Source organism: Neoarius graeffei, chromosome 28, assembly GCF_027579695.1.
Source record: "Neoarius graeffei isolate fNeoGra1 chromosome 28, fNeoGra1.pri, whole genome shotgun sequence".
NCBI lineage: Eukaryota > Metazoa > Chordata > Actinopteri > Siluriformes > Ariidae > Neoarius > Neoarius graeffei.
Window position 1 is genome coordinate 46,593,723 of NC_083596.1, and position 14,951 is coordinate 46,608,673.

Below are 14,951 nucleotides of genomic sequence, written 5' to 3' on the forward strand. Positions count from 1 at the left end.
GGACCGGAGAGGTACGTGGTGCCAATGCTCCCTTTTGAACCTCTGGAACCACTGACACCAACGCCACAGGGACCTCCTCGTTCCAGAATTTGAGCAGATTGAGGTGGTAAATCTGTAGCGCCCCACCCCTGTCCGTTCGCCTCACCTCATAGTCAACGTCCCCGACTCGCCATGTGACCTCAAAGGGTCCTTGCCACTTGGCGACCAATTTGGAGCTCGATGTGGGCAACAGTATGAGTACTTTATCTCCCGGTGTGAACTCCCTAAGGCACGTACCCTTGTCGTACAGGTGGGTTTGTCATTCTTAGGCCTGCCACAAATTCTCCTGGGTTAGGTGTGAGTGTGTGGAGTTTTGCGCGCAGGTCAATAACGTATTGAATTTCATTTTTACTTGGTGAAGGTCCCTCCTCCCAATTTTCTCGCAGCACATCTAGAATGCCGCACAGCTTACGCCCATATAACAATTAAACGGGGAGAACCCCGTGGAGGCTTGGGGGACCTCTCGCACTGCAAATAAGGGTTCGAGCCATTTATCCCAATTACGTGCATCCTAACTTACGAATTTTTTAATTATATTCTTGAGGGTGCGATTGAACCGTTCAACTAAACCGTCCATTTGTGGGTGATACACGCTGGTGCGGATCGGCTTAATACCCAACAACCCATACAGTTCGTTCAGTGTACGTGACATAAACGAGGTACCTTGGTCAGTCAGAATTTCTTTCGGGATTCCAACTCAGGAGATGACGCGGAAGAGTGCTTCCGCAATACTGCGTGCTGAGATATTGCGAAGAGGCACCTCTTCCAGGTATCGCATTGCATAGTCCACCAGAACTAATATAAAGCGGTACCCTTGTGTTGACCGATCTAATGGCCCGACGAGATCCATCCCAATTCTTTCGAATGGGGTCTCGATTAATGGGAGCGGGCGCAAAGGCGCTTTTGGAATGGCCGCTGGATTTACTACTGTAACTAGCATTCGCGGCACGCCGTACACCACCTACGGACATCGTCGCGAATCCCTGGCCAATAGAACCGGGCCATTATTCGGGCTAGTGTTTTATCCTGCCCTCAGTGTCCAGCCATGGGATTAAAGCCTGGAATACCAATTCCCAGCGGCTCTTCGGAATCAAAAGCTGCGTGACTTGCTCTTTAGTCTGAGTGTCCTGCGTCACTCAGTATAATCTATCCTTCATAATTGCGAAGTAGGGGAAGGACAGGGTGGCGTTTGGCCGGAGTGTTTGACCATTGATTACTCTCACTTGGTCAAACGCATGCTGCAGAGTCTCATCTCGTGACTGCTCTAATGGAAAATCCGCGAGGGATTCCCCAATAGAGAGAGGAGGAGACGGCGGCTCCTCACTCTGACGCGGAGATGACGTAGATGGCTCTGTGACAGCTGCTCCCGCCAATGCGACACCGGGACCTCCCCCTGTTAAACTACGGCAGGACCCACTCTTCACTAAATGACTCATTAATTCCCCAAATCCCAGCCAATCAGTCCCCAAAATTATCGAGTGGGTGAGGCGAGCATTAACCGCCGCCTTTACTATAAATTTTTCCCCTCGAAAAAGAATGTGGACCGACACTAAAGGGTAGTTGTGAACATCCCAGTGCACACACAACACCTTCACCAATTGTGCTCCCCCCAATGCCTCGTCTTGCACCAGGCTTTGGTGGATTGAGGTCTGATTACAACCAGAATCCACCAACGCCTGATATGTATCCCCTTGGACACTCACCAGTATGCGATATGCTCCGGCCCAATCGAGGGCAGCTCCTGGTGCGTCGGGGATCTGAACCACCGTGCCCCCCTCCATTACCGAGCACTGCTGTTGGAGGTGGCCCGGCTCCCCGCAGCGCCAGCAAACCGGCCCGGGCTTTCTCTCTGCACTGGTGCTCTGGGGCTCACTCACCTGAGGGGGGGGGGAGAGGCACACAGAAGGGAGAAACGGGAGGGCACCGCGGGTGCAGCGGGCTGGCTGGGGTGGCGCCGGCCCCCGCCTCCGCGGTGGGGGAACGGGGCGAGGATGAGACACAGGAGGGGAGGGGAGAAGAGGTTGTCTGCTGTCCTGTCGTCGGGACAGCCGCCAAATGGTCCTCCGCCAGCTAGATTGCCTGATCCAGCGATGCCGGGCGGTGGCACTGGACCCACTCTGCGGTTCCTGCTGGTAAGTGCGTGATGGACTGCTCTAGTACCACCTGGTTGATGATTTCCTTGGCGTCGCGGTTGTCAGCCCTCATCCACCGCCAGCAGGCATCCCGGAGTTGCTGGCCAAACACGAACAGCCGGCTGACTTCCTCCAAGCGCGAAGCGCTGTCATTGTTGCTCAGGGGTGCGCCCCACACGCTGGAGGACGGCCCGGCGAAGGTCCACGTAGGCCAGCCGGTGGTTGGCGGGGAGCTGTAGCGCGGCCAGCTGCGCCTCTTCCGTTAGCAGGGGGATGAGGCGCGCCGCGCACTGTTCCACCGGCCACCCCGAGGTCTCTGCTACCTGCTCAAAGAGCGTGAGGAAGGCCTCAGGGTCATCCTGCGGGCCCATCTTCGTTAGGGTGAGGGGGGGAAGGGCCTGTGGCAGTGGAGTTGGTGGACCCCACTGATGCGAGGAGGTGCCGGAACGCCTGTCGATCTTCCTGCTGAGCCAACACCAGGGCCTCGAACCGTTGCTCCTGCTCCTTCCGGAGGGTGACTAGCACCTGGTGCTGGCTTTGCTGGGCCGTGGCGAGGGCGTGGACCAGGTCAGGGAAAGGGGAGGACTCAATGGGGCTGTTCTGCTTCTGCGCTCCCCGTCCCGGGTTTCGGCACCACTGTGGCCCTTCGTACGAGTAGGCGGAGCACAGAAGATGGGAGGACAGAGCTAAGCTTTGTAAACCTTTTTATTTTGAACACTTTTCAGTGGTCTCTCACTAATAATACACAGACACGCGCACGCACACACATCTGGTGTCTGGTTTGGGGGAGAGCTCTCTCTGCTCTCGCTCTCTCTCCTTAAATAGGGCGCGGTCACTGGGGAAGACACACAAACACATTAATATCAGGTGCAGTGATTCTGCCACTTACCTTCCCTGACTCCGCCCTCCGGTCACAGACTGACACTTGACCACGCCCCCGCTGCCACATCGCTTTATCCTGTTCTACAGGGTCGCAGGCAAGCTGGAGCCTATCCCAGCTGACTATGGGCGAAAGGCGGGGTACACCCTGGACAAGTCGCCAGGTCATCACAGGGCTGACACGTAGACACAGACAATCGTTCACACTCACATTCACACTTATGGTCAATTTAGAGTCACCAGTTAGCCTAACCTGCATGCCTTTGGACTGTAGGGGAAACCGGAGCACCCGGAGGAAACCCATGCAGACACAGGGAGAACATGAAAACTCCATACAAAAAGGCCCTCGTCAGCCGCGAGGCTCGAACCCAGACCTTCTTGCTGTGAGGCAACAGCGCTAACCACTACACCACCATGCCACTGACTTTTGGTCCTGCACATGCAAATTCTATGGGTCTTGCAACAAATCAAGAACTCATACACTACGTATGGGACCCGTACTCCTTTTGGACACCTGAACCAACTCAGCAGCGTGGCTAGTAGGGGCTTTTTGCAATGACGGTAAGACTCATGAGTGACGCACGGTCATTGTATGAATGACGTGCTCAGAAGTACTACACAAGTATTCCACACTTGCTATTTGTGCGGCGCGCAAGACACAAGTGCATCTCACTTTCTACCCCTATGTGTGGTGTGCACGCAGCGCACGTGACACGAGGGGCAAGACTCTGGGTCTATATATTGGGGAGGAACCAAGGAACCGATCATGTAGCGTTGTAGAAGGGAAGAAGACCACCTCATTTGCTGCTCTTATTTGAGTGTATGTTTAATTTACCCTGCAAACCTCAAATAATAAAACATGAGTATAAGGGAATAACGCATTTTATTAAACTGTAAAAAATCCCAACTAAATAGCCCAACAGTTTGAGCACTGAAACACACTTTGACTCCGAGCTGCTGTCCTGCTCCTACTCCTGCTGAGTGGTGGGACGGGGTGTCCGGATGTCCTTGTCCTTATCACTGAGCATGGCACAATGACCTGACAGCGATGATGGGATTGCAATGTCCTCACTTCTGGGCATCGTTAGCTGAAACATACATGAAAATCAGCATATATAATGTTAATTACATAAGCATATAGATACTGAAATGAATGTTTAAAGCATGTGTATTTACCCGTGAAAATCCCTCTGGTGGGGTGCTGTGCCTTCTGTCAGCTTGAAGGCAAACTTCTCCCTGTCTGTGCAGGGCTCGCCGGTGCTGCTACCATCATCATCAAACTCTTCCTCCTCCTCTGCTGTTTCAGGCTGGGTTGCTTCACTTTTGCTCGCTTCTTCTTGGGTCCCATTTTCTAAACTTTAAACTGAAAGCTTTTAAATTTTTCCCACAAAATATCCAATGTTCTTCAGTCGAAAGACAGATGCAGAATGCTGCAGACACGATGGTTTTATACCCACTGGCTTGCATCACACGCAAGTTATGTGTAGAGGCTTGTTCTTAGTGAAACCTTGAGAAAAGTGCTATAGCTTACACTGACGAAGTCTCTGACCCAAAGTAACTGTTTCCACTCTCAATGTCCATGTGCCTGGTAATAAATCCACTTGAAACGTCTTGAAAGTTACACTTGAAAGTGATTGTAACGTGCTAATCACATGCGTCACAAATGCTTCACAAGAGCGGCCCGAACTTGGAGTGCAGGAAACTGGTAAAATGCAGGTCTCACGCACTCCACACTCACTGAACACGTGCATCAGACATGCGCTTTCTACAGGGTAATGGCACAATTTTTCCCACGCCTCGAGGAAGTCAGGTGTATAACCCGTACTTGACAAGTATTTTGCCCGTACTCCTCCTCCAAACTTTCCCCCGGGTTCACCGCGACCCTGCAGCACGGCTGCAAGCTACCAAACCCTGCGACCCATGTGTGTCCAAAACAAATACAGCAGGTTGTGAGTGAGGCTTAAGTTTAGCCTAGTCTTTACTGTTGCGTTTCTACTCCATAGTAGAAAGCTAAGTTAAATATGATATAACAACTGCTCACCTCAAATATAAGTCTTTTTAACTGAAGCAGTGCATAATGTAGGCCAGAGTGTGTAATAAGGAAAACATCTTAGGCTCATTGGGGAGTAATGGTTACCCTGACTGATTTAGCTTGTATAGTTTTCCTCTGAATCAGCGCTAATTTCATTTTTTGCAAGTAAAGGGTGCAAGCTTGTGTGTAGAGTGAAAGTTATATATTCACCGCTTGCACCTATTATTATTATTATTATTATTATTATTATTATTATTATTATAGTAAATCCTAAAGTAAAACATGGAGAAGCCAGACTAGAATGGGGGGGAGGTAGTAGAGCTCTGAAATGGGGAGGGGTGGAGCTCTCTGTCAGCTTTCACACTGAGTCAAACTGCAAAGAAAGTGAAAGGAGTTCAGATTGAAACGTCTAAAGCAGCAGATAAGGAACAACATTTATGGGGTGTTTAGTTGCATAATAACACCAAATTCTCTCTCCCTCTCTCGGGAGTAATGGTTACACAGGCAGCACCCTAACTGATTTAGCTTGTTTAGTTATCCTCTGCATCAGCGCTGATTTTGGGTTTTTGCCAGTAAATGAGTGCAAGATTGTCTGTGTGTGTGTGTGTGTGTGTGTGTATATATATATATATATATATATATATATATATATATATATACACACACACACACACGTGTGTGTGTGCGCATGTGTGCATGCATATATCAGCATGAAACGTCATCATAAACATGCATTTTAACAGTACTTTCTTTTGTTACACAGGTTTTCTCGAGGTAGGTAAATGGTTCAAATTTGGTCTCCTTCTGATGGTAATGCTGAATTTTATTTACTTACATATTAGCCTTCAGTATCAGTAATTTGACAAACAAACAAACTCGGAACAACACAGCCTTCAGTCTTATAGATTAGCACATCCTAAAATCAGTGTTATGCTGTGATGTTTTCAAGAGAACAGAGCTACAAGTGAACACAATCACATAGGAGTTCAACTAAAATTAAAAGTATGTAAATTAATGTGGAAGATATAATGCATACCTGTTTAATGCAGCATAATAATATAGACATTATACCTCCTGGAAAATGAGCCTTTCTCCAATTACAATCCAAGACATGTGATCAGACAATGATGAAAGGGGATTCCATGTAACTATTTAATTATTTCCAAAGGAATTGTCTTCTTCTTTCGGCTGCTCTCGTATGTACATTCGGGGTCACCACAGCGGATCTGTACTGCATATTTGATTTGGCATAGGTTTTACACCGGATGCCCTTCCTGATGCAACCCTCCCCAATCTGTCTGGGCTTGGGACCGGTGCTAAGTATGCACTGGTTTGTGCAACCCCAGTGGCTGGGTATTTTACCTAATCTGCAAACTATAGGAGGAAAACAATGCAGACACAGGGAGAACATGCAAACTCCACACAGAAAGACCCCTGTTGGCTGCAGGGTTCGAACCTGGAACTGTCTTGCTGTGAGGCAACAGTCCTAATCACTACACCACCATGCTGCCCCCAAAGGAATCATTGAAAATAAAAATTAAAGAGATAAAGCAACATTAGTGCAATGCATTGAAGGTTTTGCTTTTCAGTGTGGCAGGTTGTCTGCATGTCACATGTGAAAAACAGTACTGTTTCTGTACTCGAGTTCACTTTTTTTTTTTTTAAATGGTGTGATCATTTTCAATCTGGCATAAGATGTTCTCAACAGTATGACAAATAGTAGCCTTAACCCACTTCACAAAAGCACTGTATTTTTATATTTTAATACATTTTAACAGCAGCACACATTCACAGTCGTGAAAAAAATTTTAAAGAAAAAGTGTTTTTTTTTTTTTAATCTATAAATTGACTGCTTGACAGAGTAACCCTGAATAATGTCAACAAACATCAGTGTAATGTTGCTTAATGGTGTGATGGAGCATAAAGTAAACAAAAGAAGGCGAGAGAACAAAGACCAGCCTCATCATCAACAACAATAACAACAACAACAGAAATATTAAATCCAGAGGCACTGACACTAACAATCAGTCAGATATTAAACTAAAGTAAATGTCTCAGATATTTTTCCAAGTTTACTAGCTGGTGATCAGTAAATTGCCTGCTTTTATGTTTGATGCCTAATTGTAAAACATTGTATAGAATTCCATTATAGATAGATAGATAGATAGATAGATAGATAGATAGATAGATAGATAGATAGATAGATAGATAGATACTGTCTTCATTTTCAAATTTACATTTTTCAATTTACATTTGACACCATGTATGAAACATTCACACTCTAATTCCCTTCCACAGCTTTTCTCATGGAATAAAGAACAGCCGAGTGAGTATGAACAGGTTGCAATGGAGATGAGTGCTGACTAAATGTACTGATGCTTCATGAATAAATATTTGATTCTGTAGATGAGTGATTTACAGACTGAAACTCAGAGCTAAAAAGCTAAGGCTTATTTACAAATTCCTGGTGAGATTGTTCATAACGTTACAAGTAATTTCCTAACATGTATTATTTGTAAAGAAACTCAGGGTGCATTTTTGTTAATTTAGTCTCATCATGGTTTAAACAAAAACTTTACAGAAATCAAATATTTTACCAATATGTGTTAAGACGAGCGACTAACTGGCTCATGTAAATGAACTTCAGAGACATTTACATACATTTTAATCACATTAGAGAGGAAAATCAATTTTAACAAGTGTTGCCAGGCAAAACAAACCTCGCCCGGTAGCACTTGTGATGAATATGAAGGAAGATATAGCAAAAAAAAAAAAGAGGTTCCCTATGGGTGCATGTCGCTACTGCTTATAAATAAAATAGTTTTCTGATCCCATGTCCATACAGTAAATATAGCATATATATTTACTCTGAGGCAGTAGCCACAAAAATGAAGCATAATCCAAAAATTAACAATTTAAAAATCATAGAAGTAAAATATACCAAGTGTCTGTACTTTATATTATTCTACTTTTACCTCTTACGGTTTTCTAAACTGAAACCTCCGAACCAAGGCTGACATACACACGCTGTTGCCATGACCCAAACTCTTATTTCCTGGAAATGGCCTGGCGCTAGAGCTCAGTGGAATGCATTTTCCCTCTGTAAATGTGTCTGAAAGCGATGTCTTTAGTCTAATCCATTTATTTATAATTTATATTTATAATAATAAATCAACAGAGCAGGGAAGTTTTTATCAGTGGGGTTTTAAAATGGGCATGGCCAAATCCCCATTTTTTGCGTATGTAAACGAACCAAGACACCACAGTGACACAATGAGTGTATGCAAATGAGGCAGGTAGTGATCCAATCAGCGTGTTTGTGGGAGGAGTCTATTAGAAGGTTTGTGGGATGGGAGGAGACTCCTGCAGTCTGAGCTCAGAGCTTTTTTTTTTTCTTTAACCTCTTTGGTCACCGTGACCTTGACCGGATGACCCTCACAAAGTTGGAGGTTCTGTTTGAGACTAATTCGCATCTATCCTGAAAGTTTCTTGAAGATTGATCCAGCCATTTTCCCATGATGTCATTTACAAAAAAAAAACAAAGATACAAGCAAACAAACAAACCCAACTGAAAACAATACCTCGCCCCCTGGTGGACTCCGTCCCAGGCGAGGTAAAAAATGCTTTTAGATAATAATGTACCAAATATAGAGTTAAACAAAACACACAATTTTCCAAATATAGGGTGGAAGACTCTAAAGTAGGATGTAAACAGAATATTGCACCTTATTCAGCGAAGATGTGTACAGTCAAATCTGTACAAGTAGATATAAATTCCACTGACAATTTTTTTTTTTAACTTTCTGCACACTATGGAAAAATCCCCACTGTGTCACAAAACCCATCCTGACCCAATTAAGAGTGGTTCGTTTTTGACTGGTAATAACTAAAAACTTATTTTTTCTTTCTATTTTACAGGAAATAAAAGATTAAAATATTTAATTGTAGAAACTGGAAAAACACTGAATTCTCATAATGCCTTGATGGATCGTCTTAAAAAGAAAATACCAGAGCTGCAAGAGGTGCATTCAGAGGCGGAGTGTGATATCATTCTGGTGTTCTGCCCTGTCATTACTGCACATGCATATGATATAAACGCAGCACTGGAGAAACTTAACCAAATTTCAGGTATTTCAAAAATAAAATAAGTGACTGTATGCACTGAATAAAGTATCTGGTGAGTAAATGCCTCATGGTTTCTCTAGACACCAAACCTGCTGTTCTGGTGGTGCTGCATCACACGTTTAATCCAGAGTATGTTGTACCAGACAGCAGCAGATCTGTAAACAGAGATAATACAATCACAGTCGACTGTCTGTTTCATGAAGATCATGGAATACTGCAATGCAAGAAAAATGAAGTTTCATTAAAAAGAATTGTAACCTACATTAAAACTCAGGTATGTGTTTGGATGTTTTGCTCCCCCCCCAAGAGTTTTCAGCAAAAAAAAAACACAAAAAACTGTACATACATTCATATAGATAGAAAATATAAAAAATACTCACTGCCTACTCAAATAAGGAAGGTTTTTAATTTATCAAAAATGTTATTTCATTTTACCCAACTGAATGGTTTCAGATTTATTTTAATGTACAAATTTATATGGTGTGACTGGAGGGACAGAAATTGATGTCATTTTAATAGCTCAAAATTATACACTCGATCTTGAAGGGACATGATTTTACACTAACGTATCTACAGTGAACTGAACTGAGAAACATTTTAACATTTATTTTATTTTTATATTTCACAGACTCACAAGCAAAAACCCAGAGAGGAGAGCATGGAAATCGAGCGATCTCAAGAACCGTGTAGTGAGTAGCACGGAGTTACAAAAGAAAATATAATGGTTCACTTCCAAATACATTTAGCTGTCTTACGATGATGAACAGTTTATCTGTGAGAGTCGATGAAAGATTTCTCAAAAAAAATTAGTCATTGACTTCAGTCAACATAAAGACAAACCATTAACAGCACATGGACTGTCAGCTTCTATTACAAGTTTGTGTTTTACTTTGCCAGAGAGTTAAAGTATCATTTCCACTAGAGTACAGCTCTCAGTTGTCAACAAAAGCTCAACAAAAATAGCATTAGATAAGGAACTGTCTGGGAAGACCTGTCCTCTGTCACTGTAGCTCAATTCTGGAAAACAGACACACAATAATTTCTGAACAAAATTGAGTTTCTCTGCCAATAATTTAGTTTGATATCTTTCTTTTAGGAAAGCATACGAAGTGTGATCAAAATGTTCCAGGACTGTTCCTGTTGCAAATGAACAGAGCACGGCAAGGTCATGAGTGTGCAGCAGGAGCGAGCAGTAACTCTTCTGAGTCAGTATAACATGTGAGGTCGCACTGTGAACATCAGGACCTGTGTTACTGCTTGCTCCTGCTGCACACACATGGCCTTGCCTCGCTCCGTTCTTTCGCAACAGGAATAGTCCTGGAACTTTTTGATCACATCACGTTAATATATTTTCCAAGCATTTTGTCACTGAGACCACTTTCTAACCCTGCCTTGGCATCTTCTTGCAATGGTAATGCTGTGAAAGGAACCAGTTTATCAAACAGAGTGGTAAAAACATTCAGTCCATTAATGGATTAGGTTGTAAATGTAGAGGTGCGTGTGGCATTTTTCAGTGGAGTTGGAATGGAACCTGTAATGGGATTTTCTCTTTTGTGAGCTTTGGGAATAGCCAGACTTGAAAATGCTAAGACTTTACTGGTTGAGATACATGCCAAAGAGAAACATGTTTCAGTTCAAGAAAGCCTATAGATAGTAGAAAATGTCTTCATGGGCAGTAATTCAGTTGACATTTTTCTGTGGGAAATTGTTGATAATATTGTGTAATATTTTTATACTGTATATATCCTAGGTTCTGTAAATCTAAAGTTTGGCTCCAAAGCTAAAATAAATGTATATTTTAACAAGTTTTTTTCTTTAAAGTTATATTATGTTGCAGTAGTTTAAAAAAAGACCTTCCAGTATCAGTAATTTCTGAAAAATAATTTAATTTCTTTACATTTTGAAGCCCTCAAGTGATTAGGCAGATATTTTTACTCCTCTCAAATGAGTCTTGGGCAGCTTAATGATGCCATTAGAAAATAACTGGACAATGACAGGAATAATATAATATATAATATAATATATAATATAATATAATATATAATATAATATAATATAATATAATATAATATAGGCGGCACGGTGGTGTAGTGATTAGCACTGTTGCCTCACAGCAATAAGGTTCTTGGTTCGAGGCCAGTGGCCGACAGAACAAATCATCAACAACATCTAGACTATGTCAGCTTCTATTACAGGTTTGTTTGTTTTTTACTTTATCATTGAGGTAAAGTATCATTTCCATTAGAGTACAATTCTCAGTTGTAAACAAATGCTAAACAAAAATAACATCACATAAGGAACTGTTGGGAAGACCTGTCCTCTGTCACTGTAGCTCAATTCTAGAAAACAGATACACAATTTCTGAACAAAATTGAGTTTTTCTGCCAATAATTTACATTATACTACAGGCATTTATAATCTTACAGTATACAGAGCAATGTACAACATACCCAGAGCAGCCTGGGGAGCAGTTGGGGCTTAGGTACCTTGCTCAAGGGCACTTCAGCCAGTCCCACTGATCCAGGGAATCGACCAAACAACCTTTCGGTCCCAAAGCTGCTTCTCTAACCTTTAGGCCATGGCTCCCCCCATTACTTATCGGGTTTTTATTTAGAAACTGTTCAATAAAACATTGTTTTATAGGTAGGAAATATGTGCGGTCAAAAGTTTGTGTACACCTGACAATCATACCTACATATGAGGTTTGCAGAAACTGTTGCAACAAAGTTGGAAAAACACAATTATCCTGAAGCTTCCACATACCATTGACTCTATTGTGTAGTTTTGGCTCATTAGTGCACTTTAATAATATTTCTAATAGTTCTTAGACATTGTATATATAATTTCAACAGGGATGGTTGAACAGGGTTTTGGTCACACTAGAAAGGTACTAGACATAATTAACTTGTTTAAATCAAAAGTTTCCACTGTCTAATCTTTTGAATTCACAGAAAAGAAGACACTGAAATATTTCATTTTACAAACTGGACACACGCTAAATACTCCCGAGATCTTCACGGCTCAGCTTCAGTCTAAAATCTCATCTCTGAAGGAGGCGTATACAGTAGATGGGTGTGATTTCATTCTGACTTTCTGTCCTGTTGTGTCACGAGCTGGAACTGACATTGAAGCAGGAATGAAAAAGCTTAATGATCTTTCAGGTATTGAAAGAATCCTTTCTAATTAAATGATGTATCTACTGAACAATGTCATGAGAATTGTTCTGAGTAAATGTCTCATTTGTTTTCCAAAGGTGACAAACCTGCTGTTCTGGTGGTGCTCCATCACACGTTTAATCCAGAGTGTGTTGTACCAGATAGCAGCAGATCTGTAAACAGAGGGAATACAATCACAGTCGACTGTCTGTTCCATGAAAATATGGGACTATTGAACTGTTCAAAGAATCAGGAGTCATTTATCAGAATTATAAACTACATAAAATCTCAGGTACTTGTTTGATCGTTTTACTTTAAGAGTTGTCTGTGTAAAGCTGCATGCATGGATTTGGACATCTGTTTTAAATATATGAATAATATGTGTATTTATATTCATAGAAAATATAATTATTCTGTCTGTCTATTCGACAAAACAAATACCATAGCTTAATTGATCAATAATGTCATTTTACCCAACAGAATGGTTTGATTGTAGAAGAATTGTTGATTGGACATACATTAATAGCTTCATATATCATATATGATAGAGGAACTTGATTTTAATTTTACAGTGACACATCTACAGTGAACTAAAATCAGAAAAACTGTTGTTGTTGTTTTTTTGTTTGTTTGTTTTTATTCCACAGTGTGAGCCAATATTGTCTGTAAAGAACAGAATGGAAACTGATAAAATCCCTGTGCAATCTCGTGAGTATTCAAATATTTTTGAAAATAAGCATATTATCCTTTATAAAGCCATAAAGCTATAGTCAAATGCAGTCCTGAATGATTTTTTTTTTTATTGAAATGTGCCAAAAACTATAAATGTGATTTTCAGTTGTAAGATTTATTCACTGACTCAATTTCCTTCATATCCAGTATTAGTAATGATTCGGTGACTCAATTTTATTTCACTTACAGCAAAAAAAACACGCAAGTATTTCAGTTATCAGGGAAATACATCAGATTCTCACGAAGCTGTCATGAATATTCTTAAACACATGTCAGAGGTGAAGGAGGTGCAGACAGAGGAGGAGTGTGATTTCTATGTGACTTTCCGCCATGTCCGAAAGGTGAGAAATGATTCTACTGTTCATTGTAAACTTAAGTACTAAAAATAGTCTCAAATGATTAATAAGCATGACCCAACATTTTAGAAAAAGAGCACTTGGTCTCACACACTGAGCACGTGCAACGGAAATTACAAGTGTATATTGTGTATATATAAGTGTATATACGCATGGTCAAAATGAGCATGTGGGATCTGTCACTAATGCTGAGATAGCGATAGTGAGATTAGAGATCACCTTTATGTCCGACATAAAACAAGTGTTCCACTCTTTCAGCATGACAGAGAACAGCGCAAACATGTGGAGGAACAAGTAGCAAGTGAGTATAAGAAACTCTGTGTGTGTCTGTGTCTGTTTTTGATAGAGACTACAAAGCACTTCTGTAATTGGTTCTGGATAGGAGTGTCCTCTAAATGCTTAAATGTAAATGTTATCATTTCTGTGCATGGATTTTGGTGCTCCAAATGAAGCTCTCTTTGTCTCTACCAGGTGCTTTATCACAGGATAATGATTAACATACGAAAGGTGGCAGAACGCAGCCAAAACAGTGAAGACCATGGAATGGGAATTTCAGGACAAGGACGAATAATCTGAGAAGATGAGGACTGAGTTCAAGAAACTAAAAACTGAATTGGCAGAAGAAAAAAAAAATCAACTAGAAAAAAGAAAACCCACCACATGATGGATGACGTAGTATCTTGAATTGGGTCATGGTGAAGCAGGAAACAATAGCGGAGAATTTAGGGCCACATGGCTCTAAATTCATTAATTGTTGTATTTTTAAAAAATAATAGTAATAAAATTAGAAGTCTGTGATTCGAATTCAGTAGCTTTCAGTCCATTAAACAAAAATAATTGGTTGGTCAGGGAGAATTCTTTTTTATGACCTGCACTTGAAAAATCTGAAAGGTAGTCTACCTTTAAATAATCTGCTTTTTAAAATGCTTCAAAAGATATGGGAACTGTGATATACAACCAGACTTAGTGCAAAATAAAAAGCATAAAAACATAAAAGGAAGATACATTTTGCAATTTGTTGGCTTGAAACTTTGTGGCATAAATACTAGCTAACTTTTAGCCAGTTTTACCTTTGCTTGCAGTTCTTTTGACTTGGTTGTAGAATGGGTAAGAAAAAATATTCGAAACTGCTATAGCATTCTGTCAGTCAGTTAGAGCTACTTAGCTAAAATTGCCCTTGAATGGAGAAAGGACTGTTTGAGACCAACAGAAAGTGTTTGTTATGGATGTGACAAATTCATAGGTTCCAAATCCATAGTCTGTTGGTTCTAGTATGCATTTACATTGCTTGGAATTTTAATATCAGTGTTGCGATGATTTGCCAATCATTTGTCAATTTCAGTATCAGTTCCTTACTACATACCTTTAACTTAATGCTTAATATGGCCCTTATTACTTTAATTTACTCAATGTGTCAAAAGTTGTATGTTTGAAATATGATTTTACTCATTTATAAATGTTGAAGCAAATATTATATATGAATGTAACTTCAGTATAACCA

The 14,951-nt window shown here is 41.3% G+C and overlaps 1 protein-coding gene across 1 annotated transcript; it reads left to right on the forward strand.

Moving 5' to 3' along the window:
• The first annotated feature begins 7,384 nt into the window (after positions 1–7,384).
• Positions 7,385–14,282, forward strand: LOC132875345 (uncharacterized). Its single transcript, XM_060912104.1, has 10 exons — positions 7,385–7,408; positions 9,001–9,210; positions 9,288–9,481; positions 9,836–9,896; positions 12,159–12,368; positions 12,461–12,654; positions 13,010–13,070; positions 13,284–13,435; positions 13,709–13,751; positions 13,922–14,282. Exons 2-10 carry the CDS (start codon positions 9,066–9,068, stop codon positions 13,945–13,947), a joined length of 1,086 nt encoding a protein of 361 aa, XP_060768087.1. The 5' UTR covers positions 7,385–7,408; positions 9,001–9,065; the 3' UTR covers positions 13,948–14,282.
• Positions 14,283–14,951: the final 669 nt, after the last annotated feature.